The 23014-nt window shown below is 41.7% G+C and overlaps 1 protein-coding gene across 1 annotated transcript in view; it reads right to left on the bottom strand.

Annotated features, from left to right (window-relative positions):
• CACNA1I (calcium voltage-gated channel subunit alpha1 I) overlaps window positions 1–23014 on the bottom strand; it is a 592517-nt gene that overhangs the window by 56158 nt on the left and 513345 nt on the right. The window contains 4 exon segments of the mRNA XM_029587119.1: window positions 558–704; window positions 1118–1444; window positions 1752–1873; window positions 16755–16833. Of these exon segments, the coding sequence (XP_029442979.1) occupies window positions 558–704; window positions 1118–1444; window positions 1752–1873; window positions 16755–16833 (675 nt within the window).

Below are 23014 nucleotides of genomic sequence, written 5' to 3' on the forward strand. Positions count from 1 at the left end.
TATTTACTCGATTTTTAGAAAGGCTCAGTCTGATTCAGGATTATGCTCGACTACTGTAGGGTACAGTTGCTATACCCTTAACCACTGTGGCTGATACTTTCAATGACACTTTTCCTCACATTACAGTATAGAGATGTGTTGGCGAACTCCAGTACTCAATTGCCACAAACAGGCCAGGTTTTCAGGATATCTACAATGAATATGCATAAGAAAGATCTGCATGCACTGCCTCCATTGTATGCAAATCTATTTCAAGTTTATTCATTGTGGATATCCTGAAAACCTGGCCTGTTTGTGGCACTCGAGGACTGGAGTTCACCATCACTGGTAGAGAGTATTCCAAACATCCAACGGAATTTACTAATTGTGAAATATAACACCTTTTGATTACTACCAACCTGCTGCCTCCCATTTAGGATGTTAAATCTTATCACCCCATTCATGATCCCGAACATCTTTCCTTCGACCATCCATGACCTTGACTTCCATTCATGACCTTGACTTCCCCTTCCTTCACCCCATCCCTCATCTTCTCATAACCACAGAAGAAAGATTACCTCCTGTTGGTCATGGTTACATTTCTCACACACAGGTGGCGATGAATAGTGATGGAAGACGGAGCCTGATAAGTTATCAATAATCATTAATTCCCCTTCAAACGAGTCCTTAATTATCAATGACACACTGTCCAGCCACAGGTTCTCCTAGAGGGATGGAAAGTTTTGGAAGCAGAAGTCGTAAATGGGGAAGAGAGGGAAAGAAAACAAAAAGGTAATGTGTGGTACACATTGCAAATTGAGGCGGCTTCTGTTTCCTCAAAAGAAATATATCAGTCTTAAAAAAAAGAAAAAATGGTGAAGGATCTCACATAACAAAGACAGCTATCTCTGGAGTCCAAAAGAAATACCAGAGGTGTATTACAGATGTAGGTGTCACTGTTGCAAATCTGTATTATGATTTATAATTGTGGAATAAATGTGATTGATGGAATTCAGCAACTTTCACTGTAGATACATAATTACATTCTAAATCCAGTCCCTCCCCAAACTAATAAAAACCAAAATGAACTCTTTCAGCTCATAAATGAGCTTTCCTGCAAAGGATTCGGAATGCCTACCTGTGCAGGGGAGTAACATTTTCGATTGATATGGCCCTCGGTGGTTGGTTTTCCTCCTCTGTTGCCTGTATCCAGGCCAGAGCCTGGTGATCCTGAGCCTTGGGAACAGAACCCATGAGCCAGTTCCATCTCAATCTCAGCATCCAACTCAGCATCTTCCTGGGCCTCCTTGTTGCTATCATCCAGGTGCTTCATGAGCACAGCCACCACCACGTTGATAAGCACAAACTGTGCTGTTAGCACAAAACTGACAAAGTAGAGCGGGGAGATGAACTGCAGGTTGCTTAGACAGCTGCGATCATCATTAGTGCAATCACGCAGAGTATCCTACGAAAAGAGGTAGGAACCGTAGTTTGACTCCAACTTTCTACTGTTCAGTTGAGACCAAGGGCCTTCAAATAAAGACCAAAAATACTCTCTATTTTATTAATTCTCTGACTTCCTCTCCATATCATACTGCAACCCCTATCAATGCAGTTATTTTCAATCATGCACCCTGTATTGCATGCACCTGTTATTAAAGACAACATCTTAATTAACCCCTGGATGCCCTCACTAACTCATGTTCCTCCTGCCTTCTCTCTAACAATTCCACTTCTTTTTCTTTCATCAATCCTTCCCTAGCCTATATTACCTTCATTATTCCATTCCAGTTGTCCCCAGTAGAAACCTGAAAGAGCGTCAGGAAAGCCATCCCAAAATTCTCGAAGGTAGCATGCCGGCTCATGCCCTCACATGGATTGTCATCATTGCAAACTGTGAAAAAGTGGACATGGGACATTTTGTCAATATGAATGTCCATCACCTCATAATCTCATTGTACTTTACCACTGATAAAATAAGAATTACTTCAGTGTAACAATGCTTAAGAAGATAGACACCTGTGCTGACAGAAAGTCATTCTCTCTCTCTCTCTCTCTCTATATATATATATATAGATGTATATGCATAGGAATTAACTTTTGAACATGATTGGGGGTGCTGAACGCAACACAAATTACAGCACCCCCAGCAAAAAAGAAAAGAACACAATGGGTTGTGAGTGTGACTGACCAGCCTTTATTTAAATGTCCAGAATCAAGCAGGTAATGTGGATATGGGGAAGACTCATGTGGCCAAAACAAAACTTGGGAATACAAAGTCCCTCCAGTCAACCTTCTCCTCAGTCCCAGCTCATTCCCACCTCTCTCTTCCTTCCCGTTCCATCCCCCCCCCCAATACCACAGTCTCTTACTCCACCATCTCCACCACTCTTTCAAGCCCCACCCTTCTCTCTCATTTTCCTAATCTCCTCTTTCTCCTCTCCCCATCCCCTCCTTACTCCTCCTGCACGCAGATACATCCCCTTACTTAGCCTGCTCTGCTCCCCATTTCCCACTGACCTTTCCATCTCTGCTCCCCATTCCCTCTGTCCCCAGCAGGTTCCTTCTCGCCTCGCACCTTACCAAGCTGCCCTCCTCTGAAGGTTTGGTTCACCCATCCCGTCACCGATTCCCACTCATCCTCAGGATGTTAGGCTTCCCCTTCCTCAGCAGGCTCAGCTCACCTCTCAATTTATGATTTCTCCATCCTTCACAGGCTTGGATCATTCCCTGAGCTCAGGCACTTTTTTTTTTCTGGAAATGCCCCTAATCTCCCCACCCTCTGCAGCATTTTCCCAGCACTCACAGCTTCCAGGCCAGAGCCAGTCCCAGGCCTGCAGAGTCCACATAAGACATTGTACAGTCTGCATGACCTGAGCCCTAGCCAGCTTCAGGACCACAGCTGCATGTGGCAATTCCTGCCCTTAATTTGGAAACCCCAGGGTTACATGACAGCAAGAGGAACAATGTTCACCTCAATGCCCCCTCAGTTCAAGCGATGACTGCAGCCCCTCTCAATACTGAAGCTGCCAATGTTTAAGAGAGATTTTGAGCCTAAGATATCACATGCCACCACAATCTCATCCCCCTTCCCCATCCTTCCCATAAGGTATCTTATTTACTCTGATGATTGCAGGACTGGTAGAGAAACGCTGAGACCATGTGCCCCATACTTGACCCTGTCCAGCTAGCACAGAAATCTTCACCAAACCTTAAAGAAATGATTTTCCAACCTTTGTGTCTGTAGTTGGAATCTATCCTCTGTCTCTGCTTGGTCTTATTTTTCTCTTTATTTTGTATAAATATTTTTATTGGCATAAAATAGATAACAAGAAACATCACATCTGAAGATACAGTTCCAGGCCTTTCTGCCATAATACAAAGAAAGTCCTATCACCCATCCCCAATCCTTTCAAGCCTCCCTCCCCCCTTCTCCACCTCCCTATCGGAATGAAACAGTGTTCAGGGATTATCATCACACTTCTGTCAGAGTCCAATACCAACATTTCCATTAATAATAACAGTAACAATGTAGTGTAATTACAGTAAATACTTTCTTATTTTTCTTTCTGTTAATTTCCTCCCTGCCTCCTCATTCCTTTTTCTGACAGACCCTACGGTTACGTCTCCATTAAGCTCTGAGTGAGCCTTTAGTTCAGCTAGTGCAAGTGCAGGTTAGTGGGAGGGGGAGGGGTTACAATTCAAATGCAGCCCCTTCCTTTGAGGGGTCTGGAATGGCCGTCCCACTGAGAGTCTATTTAGCAGCTCCCTTCAGAGAGCTCAGGAGGCAGCCCCTTTAGGTTTGCTGAGAGATAGGAAGTAGAGAGAAGTTTTGCTTGAGTTGTTTTTCAGGCCCAGTCAGAGGAGACAGGCAAACCCTGCCTGGTGATCCTGATCAGGGGTGGGAGGGGTTTCCTTTTCCACTCAACTCCCTGGCTGGTTAGGACTTTCCCTCTGGGTCTATTTTTCAGGCTTGAAGACTTTAAGTGGTAGGAGCCTTGTGAGAGCCTCTTCACCACCCGGGCTCAGGGCAGGGTGTCTGGGGCTGTGCAGGTTAGGCAAGACCTGCCCTGCAAACCTTCCATGAGAAAAGGAGGTGTCAGTGACCTGCTGCAAGGAGGAGCTCCGGGGTTAAATTCAGCTGGGGAGAAAAGACTTTGAGTTCAAGATCCAGGAGGAAGTTTTGGCTGCCCTTCCTTCCTGTTTGAAGCAAAAAGAGAGCTGCTTGCTTCAAGGGGATTCCTCCCATCAGGGATCCAGAAAGAAGAAATGAAGAGACTGTGTAAGAACCAGGAGACTCTGAAGATCTGCTAACCCTGAGGGTAAGGGAAATCAAAGATCACTGTGCACATCCAGCCGGTGTTTTCGCTACTCTGGGGAGAAAGAGACTCCTTACCATTTTTATCAGATCGGAAGGGGTTTTTTCACCATTCTAAAGAGACCCTGTCCACCTGGGAGCTCCACGTTACCTAATCCAAGAGAGTGGATGTTTCCCTGGCCCTGATTTGTGAGTCCTGCACAGGCAGGGGCAGATGCAATAAGATGCGTGTTGATAATGGGCGCTCATATTGATAGCCTTTTTCCCTAATGCACACACAGCCACAACCCCTTAGCACCTGATGCAGTACTTAAATCAGAGTCTATGTAAAAAGGAAGCTCTAGGGGAGAATTGCACGTCCCTAGTGCTCAAATGCATCGCGCACCCACAACTGCAATGAGCACTCAATACGAGCAACCATGTTTATCCCGCTTCTGGCTGATTTTGCTGAGGTTGCTAAAGACGCCCAAAGTTAAGCAACCCTTGCTATGGGCATCTAAATTGTGCATCCAAAATATATATTTTTTTAAAATCAAGCCAATATGCATTTATTTTTCAAAACTATAAGCAGTAAATTTAAATGTCACAATGATACTAAGTAGCAGGAAACACAGAGGACCCTTGACTCCTGGATTAACTTTACGCCACTTCTGGGGCTGGAGTTAAATTTGCCTTGTTAAAAAGTATGTACTGGGTGCCCAGCGATTTTCTGCATTGGGGGTGATAGCTAACAGCCCCATCTACATGTAATTTAATTGTGATGGGCGCTATCGGCTACACATTTGTTTGGGCACGTGTTTTGGACATGCTAACCTCTTTATTACATCGGGTGCTAATCTAATATGTCCAAAACACGTGTCCTACTACATGTAAACCTAGGCTGAGCGCACTTTATTACATGGGCCCCCATAGAGGAAAGAGACTGTAAGAGAAGAGAACAAGAGAATGATGTAATGCTGGAGTTTGAGCCATTGTGTCATTCATCACCATTGTTGAAACAGTAAAAACTTTAATTCTGGACACTAACACAGTGACTTCCGTGTATTTTTTTTTTTTGCACTCACTGCACCCACTTTGAGGACAAGTGCCCTCTCCCAAGGGAACACAAAGGAAAAAGGGATGTGTAAAAAGATCACCCCTGTCACATTAAGCTCTGGAAGTCAATATACCCCCCCCCCCCAATCACCACCTACAAAGGATCCGGCCCTGGAAGTAAGAGAGATTGTGAAAGAATCAGCTGGTGAGTGGTTCCAGCCCCAAAGAGAAACAAATTATTTTATGGCCCCCACCTGTGCAAGACAGGCACACCGGGGTGGATTACATTTTCTTTTAAAACTTATTTTCTGGTTTTCCTCTCATTTCTTTATCATTTATTATTTTTCCTCCATGTGTATGTCTCTCTCTATCCACCGGCTGCCTCTCCACAGCTCATTATCTTCTATCAAGGGCATTTTCCATTGCAGCTCCTATTATGTGGAATAAGCTACCCTTCTGGCTGGGACAAGAACAGGATTGTCTAAGACTCAGAAATTTACTGAATGCTGAGCTATTAAGAAGAACTAATCTCACTCCCCGCTAATGGTAGGGACTTGTTGTAACAATTACCATAACTCGTAAATTCCCCACCCTTTAACACTTTATTGTACTAAATCAACTACTCCAAAAGAAAATGGTTTTCAAAAAAATATTGAAAGTAGGGGAAGGAAGCTATTAAGAAGGGCATATGGTGGGGAAGAAGATTAAAGTCTGAGAATGATGTAGGGCAGTGACATGTACAAGTGTTATTGATTTTTAAGGGTGCACAGGGATAAACATTTTGCTTTGTTTTTCATTTATTATTGGTGTGGGTTTTTTTTTTTCAAGAATTTCATTTCATTTAATATTTATTTCATTCTCTTTAGTTTAGAAAATGAAATAAACAAACCCCCCCCCTCCAAAAACATATTTAAAAAAAAAAGAAATGGGGCCTCCCGTTCCTCCTACCCACAAAAATGCTGGGGCCAGGATGCTCCCCAGCCCCCATTTACCCATTCTGGGAGAATCCACTGATGAGGCCTAGGCTGAGGCTGAAGTTTTGGCCTTGCATAGGACGAGGGCAAAGCAAGGCCTGTGGGCCAAATCCGGCCCTTACAATTTTTAAATCTGTGGCCTATCTCTTGCACACTCTCCATTATGTGCAACCCACCGATGCACCAACCTGCCTACTTAACATTATCATCAAGAAGAGGCCCTGTTTGACATTACTACTTGACATTATCATCAAGAAGAGGCCCTACTTGACATTATCATCAAGAAGAGGCCCTGTTTGACATTATCATCAAGAAGAGGCCCTGTTTTTTGGCATGCTGGTGGGGTTCCTCTCACCCCCCGCCAGTGAGGAGAGACATAGAGACCAGGCAATGGCAACCACCAGAGCCCAGCCAGTGGGGCTGAAAAATAAGACACCTGAGAGCAGCGCCCACCGAAGCCCAGGCAGAGAGGCTGAAAAAGAAGAAAAGAAGACATAGCAGCACCTGCTGGAGCCCAGGCAGCAGCGCTGAAAAAGAAGACATGCTGAAGCTTCAAAGGTAAAATTGTGTATTTGGATGTGTGCCTGTGAGACAAAGATTGGGAGCCTGCTTCTGTGTGTGCCTGTGAAAGAGAGAGAGAGATTGGGAGTCTGCTTGTCTGTGTACCTGTAAGACAGAGACTGGCAGCCTGTTTATGCATCTGCCTGTGAAAGACAGAGATTGTGAGCCTGTTTGTGTGAGAAACAGAGCTTGGGAACCTACTTTTGTGTGTGTCCCTTTGTGAGAGAGAGAGAGAGAGATAATGGGAGTCTGCTTGTGTGTGTGTCTGTGTGAGAGAGAGAGAGATTGGGAGCCCGCTTGTATGTGTGCCAGTGAAAAAGAGAGAAGACTGGGAGTCTGCTTATGTGTGTGCCTGTGAGAGAGAGAGTGTAAGCCTACTTGTGTGTGTGTGACTGTGAGAGAGATTAGGATCCTGCTTGTGTGTATGCCTGGGAGAGAGTGAGTCTATAATTTCAAGGTGACTGGAAATGAAAAGTTTCCAGGTATGGAGAGGGTGGGAAAGGGATTTTTTTTAAAATCCTTATTAGGTATAATTACTGAGTATTTGATATGTCTGCTGTTTTGAAATATTTGATAGATTTGGGGGAAATGTTTAAAGTTTTTTTTATCCTCATTCTTCTTAATTTTAGGTGGCATTCTATTTGTCATCTTTTTGAAATATGCTTTCTATTAGTATGGTTTCCTCACTGTTATGATTGACATATTTCTTGACTTTGTTTTAGAAGGAATATGCCTGATCTTCTCTTTATATTTTTGCCTGATCTTCTCTTTATATTTTTCTTGTTCTATAGGGGGTGGCCTTACCTAGATGCTGTTTTCCTTGGTTTTATGAGGCAAAGTACCTTTAAATGACATATAATAACTAACTGTCATAACAAAAATATTTTTATGATATACCTAGTCAATATCTAGTTATAAACATATTTGCAGATGCCACTATTTAGATTTGCAAGTTAATGATAAAGTCTGAATTAATGCAGTTTTTATTAGTCACTACATTCCAAGCATTTTGTAGCATTTTCCAGTCCTATAAATTCTAATTCATATAGGCATTTGTTTGCTGAGTCAGATAAATGATTTGATATGGTCTCCTTTACCTTTATCTATGAAAGCTGTTCTGATCACACTAACCAATCACCCTGTTCCATTGCTTGCCTCTTCTACTGCATGTACTTGTACACACAATACTAAATTAAGCATATTTTTGCTCATGTGCCCAATATGCACGTTTATGGAAGCACATGCGTTCCTTTTAAATTGTACCTGTTAGTGGGGAAAAGAATACCTTTTCAGGCAACTAGAATTATTGAAGATTCAGAAGGGAGGTATGTGGCTGTGGTGGGTGTGCTGTATAGACGACCCATAGTGCTGTGCAATTTGTATTTATGATAACACCTTTTTTGTGAAAATTTATACAATTTTACTAGAATATGCGCCTGCCACCCTATTGATTGGAGGTGATGGGGAGGTGATGGGGAGGAATGGGGAGGTGATGGGGAGGAATAGGTTTGGCAAATTTGAGGTAGTACAATATTTCCTAATTGCTTTGTAATGTAAGAGAATGGTTACTGAATACAAAGTTGTATAACCCTGGAAGATGGAGCAAGAACTAGTATATCCACTAAATCTCAGATTTCTGTTGTATAGCTACAACTCCGAAATCCCAGCCCATATACAACACAGTGTAATAATATGCCTGCTATTGAAAACTTAGAGATGGCTCTGTAAGCAGTTGAAACTAAACTATACAATTTCTCACTGTGTCCCGGTTGTAGGTAACCTGAGTTTCCTACCAAGTGTACAATCTCAGATTTTTATAAAATGGGTATCTTTTGGCCTCCAGACAGTGTAGCACTTCTTTGGGGATGATGTTCAAATGGTTAGTTTTCAGGAATCATAAAATACTTTTTAGATAGAGCAACGTGATTATTTTGCATATCTACAGGCGCGACATTATGCCGGTTCTTTAAGTAAGCAAAAGCTACTGCTGGAGAATCTGTGTTTCATTTTAGAACTTTTTGATCAGGAAGATCCCTCTCGCCATACTATTTCGGAGTTCTGTAGTTTTTTGAAAAAAAAATCCGTAAACCGCGGAAATATCTATCCCAAAGGGATTGCTGGAAGAATGAATTGACCATTGATCTAACTGCTACAGCCTATATCAGCTGTTTTAAAAGAATTAAACAGCTAAATAGTAAAATGGTCCTGAAAGAGACTCAATATAATTTTTTAACATGATTTTATGTCTCTCAGAAATGGGCCAAGGACATGCACTTGTCTACATCGGACTTAAGTCTAAAATGTGGGAACACAATAGGAAGCTTAGCCATCAGTTTTGGGCACGCATTTGGATCCAAAACTTTTGGTGAATTTTTCTTTTTTATGTCTTCTCTATTACACAGTCCCGATTACCTTTGTCTGCAGACATTATTTTGTTTGACAACCTAAGTAAGATGTCTTTTCATACCAGGTTTGTGTGTTTATGGTGCAAAAAGGTGCTTTTACTTGCAAAAAAAGCAATTCTGCAAATATGGTTGATGCCAGAAATGCCTACTATTACTCATTTGTGTATCATGGAGAAATGTGTTGTTAATTGTGATCTCTCGAATAACAAGTCTACTTTTTTGAAGGTTTGGGATATGTACTTACAATCATTACCACATGCAGTTCGCAGTAGGATTGTCAACGATTTGCCTATAGAATGATAAGAATCCACTGGTTTCGAACAGCACCTGTATCAGTTTGAAGGATAGCACGTGTGGATTGGGGGAGGGAATGGGAAAGGAGGGGGGAGGGAATGGGAAAGGAGGGGGGAGACATGTAAAAATGTACCCTGTATCTTTTATAATAATGTTCTTTCTCTTTGATTTTCTGTAATGTATTCCTGGGTGGTGGATAAGAACTCACCATTACTAGCAATTTGTTATATTTGTATTTTTAAAAAATCAATAAAAATACTTAAACATAAAAAAGGTTTGATAAGTTCCTAGAGGAGAAGTCCATAAACTGCTATTAATCAATAAGGAATAATAACTTGGGATCTATTTAATGTCTGGATACTTGCCAGGTTCTTATGACTTGGATTGGCCACTGTTGGACACAGGATACTGCATGGACCCTTGGTCTGACCCAATATGGCATATCTTGTGTTCTGTGAATCCTGGCTTTCTCCCTAAGAAGCCAGCTATGATAACTATGGATTCCCTGTGGGTCCTTTTGGTTCAATTTGGGGCTGCTTTTTCTAAGTACACTATGAAATTTCTAGCAAGTTGTATTCTTTAGTTATGGATCATACTTCTAAATGACAGAAGCTTTCAGGAAGGCTTGAGTCCTTGGAAAATGAAATTACATCTATAAAAGCTGTACATGTTCTCTTATTCAGGAATGATTATTAATTTCTAAGACAGGTAGAGTTCATTGAAAATAGACAAATATTTAAACCTATGTTTTCTTAATTTTACCAGAGTGGTTGGTGAACAACCACTAGTTACCTTGCATAGATATCTTATGGAAGCTCTCTCTATTTCTTCTGAACATCTTCCATTGTTTAATAAGGTTTTTTCTTAGCAACTTCTCAGCCGAATCAAGAACCAACTTAATTAAGAACTTACAGCCTTCTTGGAATCTTCTGAATATTAAATATCTGATAAAGCAACAAGGTTAATTTCCTTTTTTTTCCTGAAAGTAATCTCTGTTTTATTATGAACAAATGACTTTTGTCACTTAAATATGCTTTCAAGGGTCAAAATGTCAGGATTTTTGGTGACTTATCGAGAGCTATGCAAGAAAGGAGAAAGGGTTTTCTGACCTTGCACCAGGAAACGCGGGCCTTAGGCGCTTCTATTTTGCTGAGATATCCATGTAAATGCATTGTTAAACTCAATAATGATTGCTTTGTGTTTTTTAATCCAGAGCAGTTAAAATTTTTCATAGATTCAAGGAAATTGTTCTTAACATCTGGTCCTTCTAATATGGTATCTACTTAGAGAACAGATAAGGATAATGCAGGTTAAAATTCATGCTAAGGTGAGTTGTTTTTTTTTATTTGTATTGTTTCCTTTTTTTCTCCTAAGGTTCTACCTCCTTTCATCAGCTTTGTGGATTAATGTGATAGATATTATTTTACTTTAATGCGATACTTTGTTGATGTGGGGGTTTTTTTTTTATTCTATCAAGATTCTATACAAAGTGGATACTTTGTAGATGATATTGTAAATCAATAAATATAAAGTAAAAAAAAAACCCTAAAAAGAATGGCAAGTCTGTGTTTGAAGAGTTTTAATTGAGCAACTGCCCTACCCATCTTCTAGGTCCCAAAAGCATTTGCTTCCCCCCTGTGCTGATTAACCACCAGGGCTGGTTCTGAGTTTGCCTGTCCTTACCAGCTCCAGAAGGTGTATTCCTTGCCTCATAGTAAATCAGAAAAAAGGGACAACATACACACACAGATACATACAGTACATATATATTATCAAGACACACATATTAGTGAGAAAGAAGAGGGACATTAATAAGAAACTAAACAGCCGAACTACTTTTCATTCACTCGATTACCAAAATTGATTTTTTTATGTCTGATCATCACACTTCTGATTGTCTTATTCAAAGAATACAATAACATCGTTGTCAGGCTACTACTCTCCTACAACTACCGCGTTTCCATTTCTGATGTCAAACTAGACCTTTAATGGGCATTAATGAATTTTCTTAATCAACAGAACACTGACTCCGTAAGTGTTAGACGCTGTTGGTGCATTTGATAAGCGGACTGGATTTTCCAAACTGATTGGTACTTGCTGCAATTACTGTAAAGAGCTGTTAAGACGTTGGAAAGAAAGAATGATATAGCCCAAACACTGGTGACTGGTGCATTACCTTTGGAACTCAGCAAATTAGCATCATATGAAAAAAAAATCTTTCACAGTCTAGAATATTTGAATTAATATGGTTAACTTTTTATTGCTTTATTCCTGGAACATAAGTTATTAACTTATCTTTAATTTTCCTGTTCACATCCGTCTCTCTTTCTGTCTCTAACTCTCCTTGTCCCTTAGAACAGAGACATTAAGCTTGCACTTTCTCCTTAGTCTGTTTCATCTTGATTAAGTTTAGTCCACTTAGACATGTAGAATTAAAGGTCAAACAAACTGCAGGTGATATATTTTGCTGGACCAACAATATATTTCCAGCTAGCTTTCAAAAGTTATATTCCCAGTGCGTTTTGCACTAACCTATGGAGTTTAACCCTTCAAAGCCACTCAGAAATGTATTTAGTCCAATAAACCGGTACTGGGCTTTACTTCTACATAAACAGGGTAATTTTCAAATTCATTTCCATGGGCAAAAATGCATTTTTGCTTGAAGAAATGGACTTTTTCACAATTGCCCATGTGATATGTGGGTAAACTAATATTCATGCTACCTGTTTACGTCTAACTTTACCTGGCCTGTGCAGGGGTATTCCAGGAGGTAGGGCTGGGGAGGGGTTCTGGACTTTCACACGTACTTTAGGATTTTTAACAAGTATGCTGATAAATTTTTCTGAAACTTGCCTGCACACATAATAGCAGGTGCAATTATGTGAAGAAAGATAGATTGGCTGGGGTAATTTTCAAAGCTGATTTTATGTGTCTAAGTCTGCTTTGAAAATTGGTTTGATTTCGGCTTGATTTTACTGCATAATTTAGGTGGGCTGTTGTAAAATGTCTCCTTAGCTGTTTTAGCATAACTCCAATCCAGGGCTCAAAAGGCTCTCTCTCACTACTTTTCTTTTTTTTTTTAAACATAACATTAACATGGAGATGCGTGAACATTTTATGATGCCTAGTTTCCCTGTTTGATTATAGAAATTTGCACATGGTTATAAAAATGTTCATTATGGAATTCATGTTTAGTAAATACAACAGAAGACGTTTTTCTCCCTGTAACCCCCAGCTTGGGACACATAAAATAAGAGGATTGATGTTGGTTGTTTTTTTTTTTTTTGTGGTTCTGGCACCAGCTCTGTGGGTTTAAAGAATACACAATGGTCAGGTAGAAGGTGGATTGGACAGACATATTTGCTTACTGCTGGACAGGGCAATTACCAAACTTAAACTTTTCCCCTCTGAGACCATCAGACTACATCCCTTCACAAAATCTTCCATCTTCTCTTTTACCATGCATTAGTAGATTCCCAAACCTCAAATCTACAACTCAGGGATTTTTCAATCAGGGACTCACACAATGATTTATACTTCAAGGGGGCAATATTCAGCTGTTGAGTGTCTTGGCTAGTTAGCCACATAAACTTATCCAGCTAACTAACTGTGTTTCTTCAGCGTACACCCGGCTATCTTAAAGTTAGCCGGATATGTTTATCCGGCTAACTTTAGGAGAGGTCAGCAGCTCGACCAGAGGTAGTTGGATAAATTAACTAGCTAACTCCAAATATCAGAGTTAGCTGGTTAACTTATGTGGCTAACTGCTCTCCTCCCCAGAATGCCCCTGACTTATCTGGTTAGAATTTAGCTGGATAGGTCTTTATATATGCTGGTTTAGCCAATTGCAGTTACCGGTCTGAATGGCTTTTGAATATCGACCTCCAAAATTATAAAATGTATTCTTCTGGGGTACCAGCAGTCAATGAACAATCAAAATCACAAAAGGATGAGTCACAGGATTCGAGAGGAGAGATAACTGCAACAACAGCATTTTTTATGTATCAAGATCCATATCTCTTCTACTACAACTCCTGGTGCATTAGTCATTCTTCTCACATAAAATCAATAGTGTTCACATCAATTACTGCCTTCTTCACATGACAAATTTTCCAGAGAACACCAAAGGATTTCTGATAATGCAGTTAGTGTCCCTGCCTCCTCCCAGGTGCCTCTTTGGCAAATGCCTAGGAGCACTACCTTGGCACACCAGCACTCATAATAACCGATGGCCCTGCTGACCTGGAACTACGCACAGGCCTAGAGGGTCTCTCAAAAGCACCTTCAGTAATCATGCTCTGAATCTTTTCAAAGAAAATCAAGCAAAATCACCTCAAGAATCACATACTCCCACTCTACCTTACATTTACACAGGGCACACTCCCCCTAGAAGTCATCTCTCCATACATTTACTTAAAGGGATAGATTAAAAAAAGCCCCAACAATACCATCCTCTTCTGTAACACTATAATCTCAAAAACCACCAAAAGCAGAGTTTAAGTGAGAAATTGAGGGAGAAGTTTAGGGCACCTTACTAGTAGCCTAGAACCAACCACATCTACAGAAATTTGGCAGGAAATGGAGTCAGCTGGTGACCACAGGTACTAACCAATTGCAAGGCAGATGTCCACCAATGGCAGGGCAGCTTTGAAAAGACTCATTGACATTATAATGTGCTCTGACTTTCCTGAGATCTCAACTGAACTGATCTCTTTCCCTTTAGGAAATAAAAACAAGAGGAAATTCTAAGGGTTGAGGGCATTGAGGGCACATGAAAAGTGTTAGCTAAAGTTTATTGAGCACTCAGAGCTAGAAGAATGGTTCAAAGGTTAATACGGGGGAACCGACACACAGGCACAGTGATCTTATAAGATCAGTTTCCCCATAGGAAACTAGACTAAATGCGTAATAAGGAACATAGTCAATCAGTTAAAAAAAAAATACATAAATTCAGAAATTCTAACAAAATAATTTTTTGGTAATACCTGATGGCTAGAAATGTTCCACAAACAACTGGACCCCAGTAAATAAAAACAGATTTAAGATGTGGATTCTGAGTTCATCACTGACAGCAGGTAGACTCTGATTAAATATAACCCCCACCAAACCGTACATCCCAATAAGCTGCCAGCATCTTACTCTGTCTACAGCATTCCTAGGCACACTCTCTGTTCTCCCAGGGTGAACAGCACAGAACTGCAGCCAGGCGAGGTCCCTAAGGGGACAGTATTCAAAGGGATTTACTTGGATTGATTGCCCTGGTTGAAACTTGTCCACCTCACAGCAGCTAAAAGGTTACAAAGGTGGCATTCCTGGGGGTGTATTTAGGTCAGAAGAGAGTTACACTCATAGATTAGATTTTCAAAATTACACATGCAATTTTACCTCTCCCACAGAAATGACAGGTGCAAAGGATCAGGGAAATTCTGTGCATACTGCAAGGTGTGCACGAGTTACCTTGCAGCAATGTGAGCTACTCCAAATTGCCCCCTAAGAGCTTGATTTTCACAAACCCGGTTTATGCACATAAACCACCTTTAGAAATTCAAGCAGGGGCCAGTGAGTGGAAAAGCATGCATGTAACTCGATTACACATTGACTTTTACATGTACTCGCAAGAGGCATTGTGGGGCAGAAGGGGGAGGGAAGGATTTACCTGCATGTTTTCTATTTCAAAGGTATGTGCCTAAATCTACCCACCGGAATTTATACCTGTATGTGTACTGGGGACACCCACAAATGTTCAAAGCAGACTTATGTGCATAAGTCCTCTGGGACTATTTGGACAAAGTATCAGCAGACCTTAGCCCTGTGCAGGCAGTCTGAAAATTACCCTCCCTATCGGCCCGATTTTAAAAGGGACAGGCACGCAAATTACAGGGGTTACGCACAGGCACGCAAATTACAGGGGTTACGCGTGTGGCCGGACCTTGCGCGTGCCGCACTCTTTTACAACAGGCCCGGCCACGCACGTAACCCCCGTTACGCGCAGAAGTGCCAGGCCCAAAGAAAGGGGTGGGCTGGGGAGGGGGGCGTCGTCTGGACGGGGAGGAGTGGGGCAGGCCGGGTCAGCGCCATTCGATGCTGTCCCGGGGAAGCGTGTGCTGACAGCTGGCCAGCGCGCGGATATTACTTCTGCTCCAGACGAGTAATAAGTATTAAAATAAAAAATTTAGGGACAGTTAGGTTAGGTTTAGGGGGTGAGGAGGAGAGGAGAGGGGAAGAGGGAGGAAGGTTAGGTGGGGGGTAGGGAAGTTATAAAATCTGCAAGCCCATGTGTGCGCCGGGAACCACGCGCGCGCTGCTTTTAAAATCAACCCTTACGTGTAACATGTTTATAACCTCCAGTTAATTCTGTTCTCAGTAAATCCCACCAAAGTTATTCTGTGAAAAAGTAATGAAAATAATTGTAGAATTGTCAGGGTTCTTTTCTTTCTTTCTTTTTAACTTTTTAGCATGATTCTGTTGTCCAAAATATTTCAAATTTCACTACGAGCCTGTAACAAATGAGGAACTGCAAAAAATAGCTTTCACTCTTCCCATCTGACCTTCTCCCATTTTTTAAAATCCCCCCCCCCCCCCCCATTAAATGCCTAGAATTTTGGATGGTGCGGTATATAAAAGTCACAATTAAATAAATATAGCCCCATAAAAATATTTTGTATCCTTCTCTTAGCTCTCAAGCACTGGTATAATTCAAAGAATTCTTAGGTGCAGAACATAAAAGGTTAAAGAATTAAGAGATAAGAAGCCTTTAGTCAGCCTCTCTTGGAGAATGACTTTCTGGCCGATAATAGATTGGAAGGAAGAAAAACAAGGTTGGAAAAGTTAATTAGGAAAAATGGAATTGAGTAAAGTTATCGGTTCCCCACCCACGTGTTGCATGTATATTTACAGTTAATATCCTCCCACACAGCTTAGACTCCAATACTTCTAGTTCTTAGCCTCAATCACAGAAAAGGAATTAGTTAAAATTACCACAGTTCTGGTGACACAAATGGAATTAGCTACAGTCACTAACTGCTCAAAATCAAAGAATCAAATGGCCCTTTCAGCAAAAGGAAGGAAAGCATTTGCAGATTCTTTCGTTTTCGGTTATTAGAAGTGTCATGTCTACTCAATTTCTCGGTCCACACAACCAGCCCCACACCCTTTCCCAAGAATCATGAAGTCATCCCTAAAACTTACCCAATTTGCCGAAGAGCTCCACTCCTAGAGCAGCGTAGATAAAGAAGAGGAGCATGAAAAGAAGGCCAAGGTTCCCTACCTAAAACCAAAAGGAAGAACAGATAAGCAATGAGTTCACACCAGACAGGGCAGGGCCCGTAAGGGCACAGAATGCCTTGTACCTTCATCGGCACAGGACAAGCAGCTTTCAGGAGATACCACGACACCAAAAGCAACCTAAGCTGCAGGGGGACTCAAGGACAGCATTTTCTCAGCTTTTTTCCTATTCAAAGCTACACCTGGGTGAATACATAGCACATGCTCCTTACCATTTAAACCAAAAACAGAAAAAAAGCTCAGATCCCTTACTTTTCACTGAGAAATTTGAGCCTGGCCTGATCTGCTGAGTTATTTGATGACGGCTGAAAATGTTGACAAGGGCACACTCGGCCCTTGCTCCACCAACCTCAGGCCCAGTCTTCATTTACTTTTGATGCATGCCAAGCATGAACAACATAAATTGCCCACTTGTTGTGCTGAAAATGGCAGCAAAATGGATATAGCATGGCCCGAGATTGCTGGATATGTTCCTGGACGCCATCAACTAGAATGTGTCCATACAGAGGGGCCCCAACACAGTTCTTACTATAACTTGGCATTTTTAGAGGGCTACCAGACATTTGCTGAACTGAACAAATATTGCTTGGGCTGGTAGGGGGCTAGGAATACCACAGAGACAATGTTCATAGGTCCTAGGAGAGAAGGAGTGCCAGGCACTGCTGAAAACTACATCTGTAGAGTGGTTCAAGAGCACATTTGTGCAGGGTTCCAGAGGGAATGGCAGTCCACACCTCCAGCTGAAAGAGTGGGCATATAAATAAGGGGAAAACCCCATGCAGCTTACTTATTAAGGTTCACAGTGCTATAGCCCCAGCTGGGGAAGATTCTAATTAACAGGGGAATTCATCAAATTGCGTCAGGGCATTATCACAGGTGTTAGGGCCCTAACGCCCGCGATAATGCCAAAACGCATGTGATAAATATATCGCATCGCAAAATGCACATGCAAATTTGAAAAATGTATTCAAGTGGGAGGAGTAAATGGAAATGAGAGCTGTTTAACATTGCATGCGATACCATAACACACACTGTCATGGGATTTAAGGCATTATGCCTGCAATAGTTGTGTGTTATGGTCAAAATGGGATTCATCAGAAATCCCATTTTGGGAGGGAGGGAGGAGGAGGGGACAGGGAAGAGGAGGGGGAGAGGGAGAGGGAGAAAGAGCCTTTATGGAGGACCATTGATTTCTGAATTTTCTTATACCACTATAAGAGGGGGCATTATGAACTCTGGGTGAGGTTTGTGGGGGGTGAGTTGGGTTTTAGGGGGCAGTTTAACATGCACAGTCATGCGTGCAAACAGTACAGTTACCTTCAGTGAAGATTTTATGTGATTTGGAGGGATGGAAGGTGAAAGAAGAGTAGCTTGATCAAGCTAGGTAGACAGAACATGGTACAAATCACCTAAAATCTCCACTGAAGGTGGATTGTAAAGGATTGTTTTATGTAATTTGGACTTTGATCCTTTCCCCTCTCTGTTTATTTCTATTGTTGATTATTCTGAGAGGTGGTTTGCTTCTGATTTCTGTGACTATACCTGGAAAATAACCATGCCCCCGACTTTTTTTTTTTTTTTTTAATCAATCGCCGGCACTATTCTCACGAAATGAATTGCAAAATGATGAATCTAGGCCTATGTGAAAAAGCCTAAAAGACCAGGAGAAAGTTAGCAGACGGAAAAAAAAAAAAAAAAAGAGAAAAATGAAAAGAAAATGAATTGTATCTGGAAATGTTTCACCACACATTTTCAACATGCAGACCATCTGTACTCTTAGTCCATCACTGCAAGATTCTTCGTGGCTTTTTCATTGTAGGCAAGCTGAAAAGGATCTTGGACCTCTTTCACTTTCTTACTTTCCAGCTTAAGTGGATACTTCATCACTACAAGCAGACTTGGAGCCACCAAAATCTTTTTTCTTTAATTATTTGTTCACGGAGATGGTAAATATCTATGAATTAAAGTGGACTAACATACTAACTACATTATTTCACCTAATGGCTGGAAAATACAAATATGGCCACCAGGCCCTGCTTAGCAACCCCATGCCATGGGAGTATGGCACAGATGCTCATGATGGTGCCCATAATCCCTCAGGTGCATGCACTGAGCAAGAAGCCAGAATGCTGTTTGGATCCCACCAGTAATCAAAATAACAGAGTTTTCTGACATATTTTCACATATATGACTTTTTAAAATTGTGATATACACCAGCTGTAGAACTCTATATCAGATATAGGGCAAGTTTATCATTGAAATTGCTGTTAGGAAGAAGGAAGCATTCTTACTTAGAAGCCTTCCAAACTGACTAGGAGAGTTACATAGTTTTCATGTCTTTCCAAAAGAAATGCCAACCCTTTAAAAAAAAAAAAAAAAAAAGCAATTTCATTTATTTATGCGTTTGAATACATTATTTTGCCTGAATTTAAGAACCATACAGTATATCTATAAGGCACACTGATACTTCCATTCTCCTTTCACAACCTCTAAGGATCCTGAATGTACTATCATTTGATTGTGAGGTGGAACACTGGAACATGCTGAGTAGAAATCTGGCTCCACCCTTAATGTTCTATTTCCTGAAAACAAACTGTCTACAAAGAGGACAACTTCAACGGTATTTGTAAGTTGTGTTTTGTCTCCACCTTCAAGTCTTGAAACAGCATTGTCCCTGTTTGTGTAGAAAGGACTTTGTTAAAATTATATATGTTCTCATTACCATGCCACTTGACTACTGCAATGCCTTACTTATCATGTTACCCATGAAATTCATTCTGTTATACTGCCAACTAATGATTGGCCTTCACATTCAATGTTTCTGCTGTTTTCAGTGGCAGCTGGCTCTGAAGGGTTACCCTATGACTTGAATGCAGGGAAACCTGTGGGATTTTCCTCATGTGTCCAGCCAGGTCTGCTTGGCCTGTGGGCCTCAGCAGCTGTTCTGTCTTAGCCCTGCAGAAGCAGCCTCTTTTTACTTGCCTTTATTTCTGTGACCCAGACTGTTTCGGTAGGTCTTTTCTCCAGTTTATTCAGAGTAAGATTCTTTATCTGTTTTACCTTCTAATAAAGTTTGGAGCTGAAGCAGCAGCCTCCTCTTCTGTGAAGGAGAAGATTGCGTTAAGCTATCTGTATAGTTGCGTATGGAACATGCACCAAGCAAAAAATAATGCCTATCTTCACAAACCTTCACTGGTTGCCTGACTCTTATCACTTACAATTTAAAATTGTTTGCTTAGCTTTTAGAGCTTTGCATGGCACTGGTGCATCTCACTTACAAAATCTGTTAACTCCCTACACTCAAAATGTCAGTTATGCTCTTCTATGGGAGCTCTAGAAGAACTCTCCCTTAAAAGGTCTGGTTGACTAGCACCAGGAAGTGTGCTCTAACATGTATTGCACCTTGTACCTGGAATAAGCTGACCTTCAAGTCTTTTTTTATGCATCAATTATTTTGTATTCAGGAAATTAGTTAAGACCTTCCCTTTCTCTCAAGCTTTTCCCTGAATATTTGTGTTTAAGATGCTAGTGTTTGATTGATGCTTTATGACTTTATCCTTTTGCCTTTTTTTTTTGTTGTTTTTTCTTTACATGTATCTTTTATTAACTTTTATGATATGTTTTCTTCTTGGTTTTATTTTTGTTCTATTTTTCTTGCTGCATATTTGATGTATGATCTTTAAAGCATTTGATGATGTCCTTTTGAGACCATGTTGTATTGTTTGTTGTTATGCAGCAGGTTTATTTTTGTTTCATTTGTTTGTTTTATATATTGTTTGTTTGCATAGCATTTTGTCTTTTTTGTTGTTTATGTTATGCTGTCCTTTTGACAGACGGGTGTTATGTTAAATTTGATTAAATTAATAACTAGTAATATTAATGGCTCAGGTAAATTAGTATTTACCTGGGCAGATTGCTCTGGTTGACTAATGTTCCCTTCAAAGCAACTTAACAAACATGCACATCTGCACTGTGCTTATACTTGTAGCTAGGTCAAATAGTGGTGATCTAGACAGTAAGTTTAGGTCGGGGGAGGAAAGCAGAATATATGCATTTCATTCACACGCTTGCTGTTTTACCCCTGATTGGCCATTCACAGAAATAGCAAGTGCAGAGTATGCACACGATTTGTGCACATGCAGCTCATTTTCAAAGAGAGCCTGCCTAGGTAGATTCTAGGGATGTGAATCGTTTTAGGACGATTAAAATTATCGTCCGATAATTTTAATATCGTCTTAAAACCGTTATGGAACACAATACAATACAGATTCTAACGATTTATCGTTATAAATCGTTAGAATCGTGAGCCGGCACACTAAAACCCCCTAAAACCCACCCCCGACCCTTTAAATTAAATCCCCCCCCCTCCCGAACCCCCCCCCCCCCCCAATAACTTAAATCACCTGCGGGTCCAGCGGCGGTCCGGAACGGCAGCGGTCCGGAACGGGCTCCTGCTCCTGAATCTTGTCGTCTTCAGCCGGCGCCATTTTCCAAAATGGCGCCGAAAAAATGGCGGCGGCCATAGACGAAAAAGATTGGACGGCAGGAGGTCCTTCCGGACCCCCGCTGGACTTTTGGCAAGTCTCGTGGGGGTCAGGAGGCCCCCCACAAGCTGGCCAAAAGTTCCTGGAGGTCCAGCGGGGGTCAGGGAGCGATTTCCCGCCGCGAATCGTTTTCGTACGGAAAATGGCGCCGGCAGGAGATCGACTGCAGGAGGTCGTTCAGCGAGGGTTCCGGCGCCTCGCTGAACGACCTCCTGCAGTCGATCTCCTGCCGGCGCCATTTTCCGTACGAAAACGATTCGCGGCGGGAAATCGCTCCCTGACCCCCGCTGGACCTCCAGGAACTTTTGGCCAGCTTGTGGAGGGCCTCCTGACCCCCACGAGACTTGCCAAAAGTCCAGCGGGGGTCCGGAAGGACCTCCTGCCGTCCAATCTTTTTCGTCTATGGCCGCCGCCATTTTTCGGCGCCATTTTGGAAAATGGCGCCGGCTGAAGACAACAAGATTCAGGAGCAGGAGCCCGTTCCGGACCGCTGCCGTTCCGGACCGCCGCTGGACCCGCAGGTTATTTAAGTTATTTGGGTGGGGGATTTAATTTAAAGGGTCGGGGGTGGGTTTTAGGGGGTTTTAATGTGCCGGTTTTTCGATTTTTCGATTTTTCGATTTTTAACGATTTTTAACGATTTTTCACGATATTTTACCCCCCTAAATGGCAACAATACGATTCCCTCCCCCTCCCAGCCGAAATCGATCGTTAAGACGATCGAGGACACGATTCACATCCCTAGTAGATTCCCTTTGAAAATCATCCACAAGGTACATGTGTACTTTGCAACTTGGTGGACTTTTGAAAATTGCCCCCAAAATATACCTCAAAGGCTCGCATCTAACAAGTTAGTCAAAATCATTCATGTGCATAGACTTTGTAGTGATTTCCAAGTTTTTACTTTTGCTTTTATTAAAGGGAAGGAAGGCCAGCCTGGAGGCTCAATGGCAGTATTATGTACTGTCATTTGGAGAAGCCTGTTTGATTTTTGGCTCAGGCCTTCTGCTCCCTGAGGATGCCACAGAGGCAACACTCGCTGCCCCTTGTGGGAGGGAAGAGAGGGGTTATGGCATCCCAGACATTGTGCAATGGATTTAGGGCCCATGATTTCAGGATTCTGAAAGGAGCCCTGGGGCATGGTCCCTGGTCATGGACTGTTGCTGCAATGTCTGGGCTAAGTAAATTGGGAGGGAATATAAAAATGGGGGGGGGGGGGGAAATCCCCAGGTAGTTTCAAATAAAGGCTTGTAGCACCATATCCCAACCCTGGTTTCAACCAAGTTGGAAGTCAAAGAAGCAGGAGGAAACTGCTGGATCAAAAGAAATAAATACGTAAAGAGAAGGACAAGTGTTAATAATGTGCTTTTGGAAAAGATCTGTACATTTTACGATGGCCAAGGATCAGGTGCTGGTGAATTTCATTAGACTGAATTTCAGGACCATGGTTGGCCTTCACATGAGGTTTTAACCACGATCATTCTACTCTGTGAAAATGATTATGCCTTTGGACAGACAGATTGGTGGAAAAGGTTGATGATTCATTTCTTTCGGGAGTGATGAAGATTCAACAGCCTCCAGAGGCGGAAAGTGGTTTATGTGGCACCTTGTCACTAGAAT

The sequence above is a fragment of the Rhinatrema bivittatum genome, chromosome 2 (genome assembly GCF_901001135.1).
Source record: "Rhinatrema bivittatum chromosome 2, aRhiBiv1.1, whole genome shotgun sequence".
NCBI classification, from domain to species: Eukaryota; Metazoa; Chordata; class Amphibia; order Gymnophiona; family Rhinatrematidae; genus Rhinatrema; species Rhinatrema bivittatum.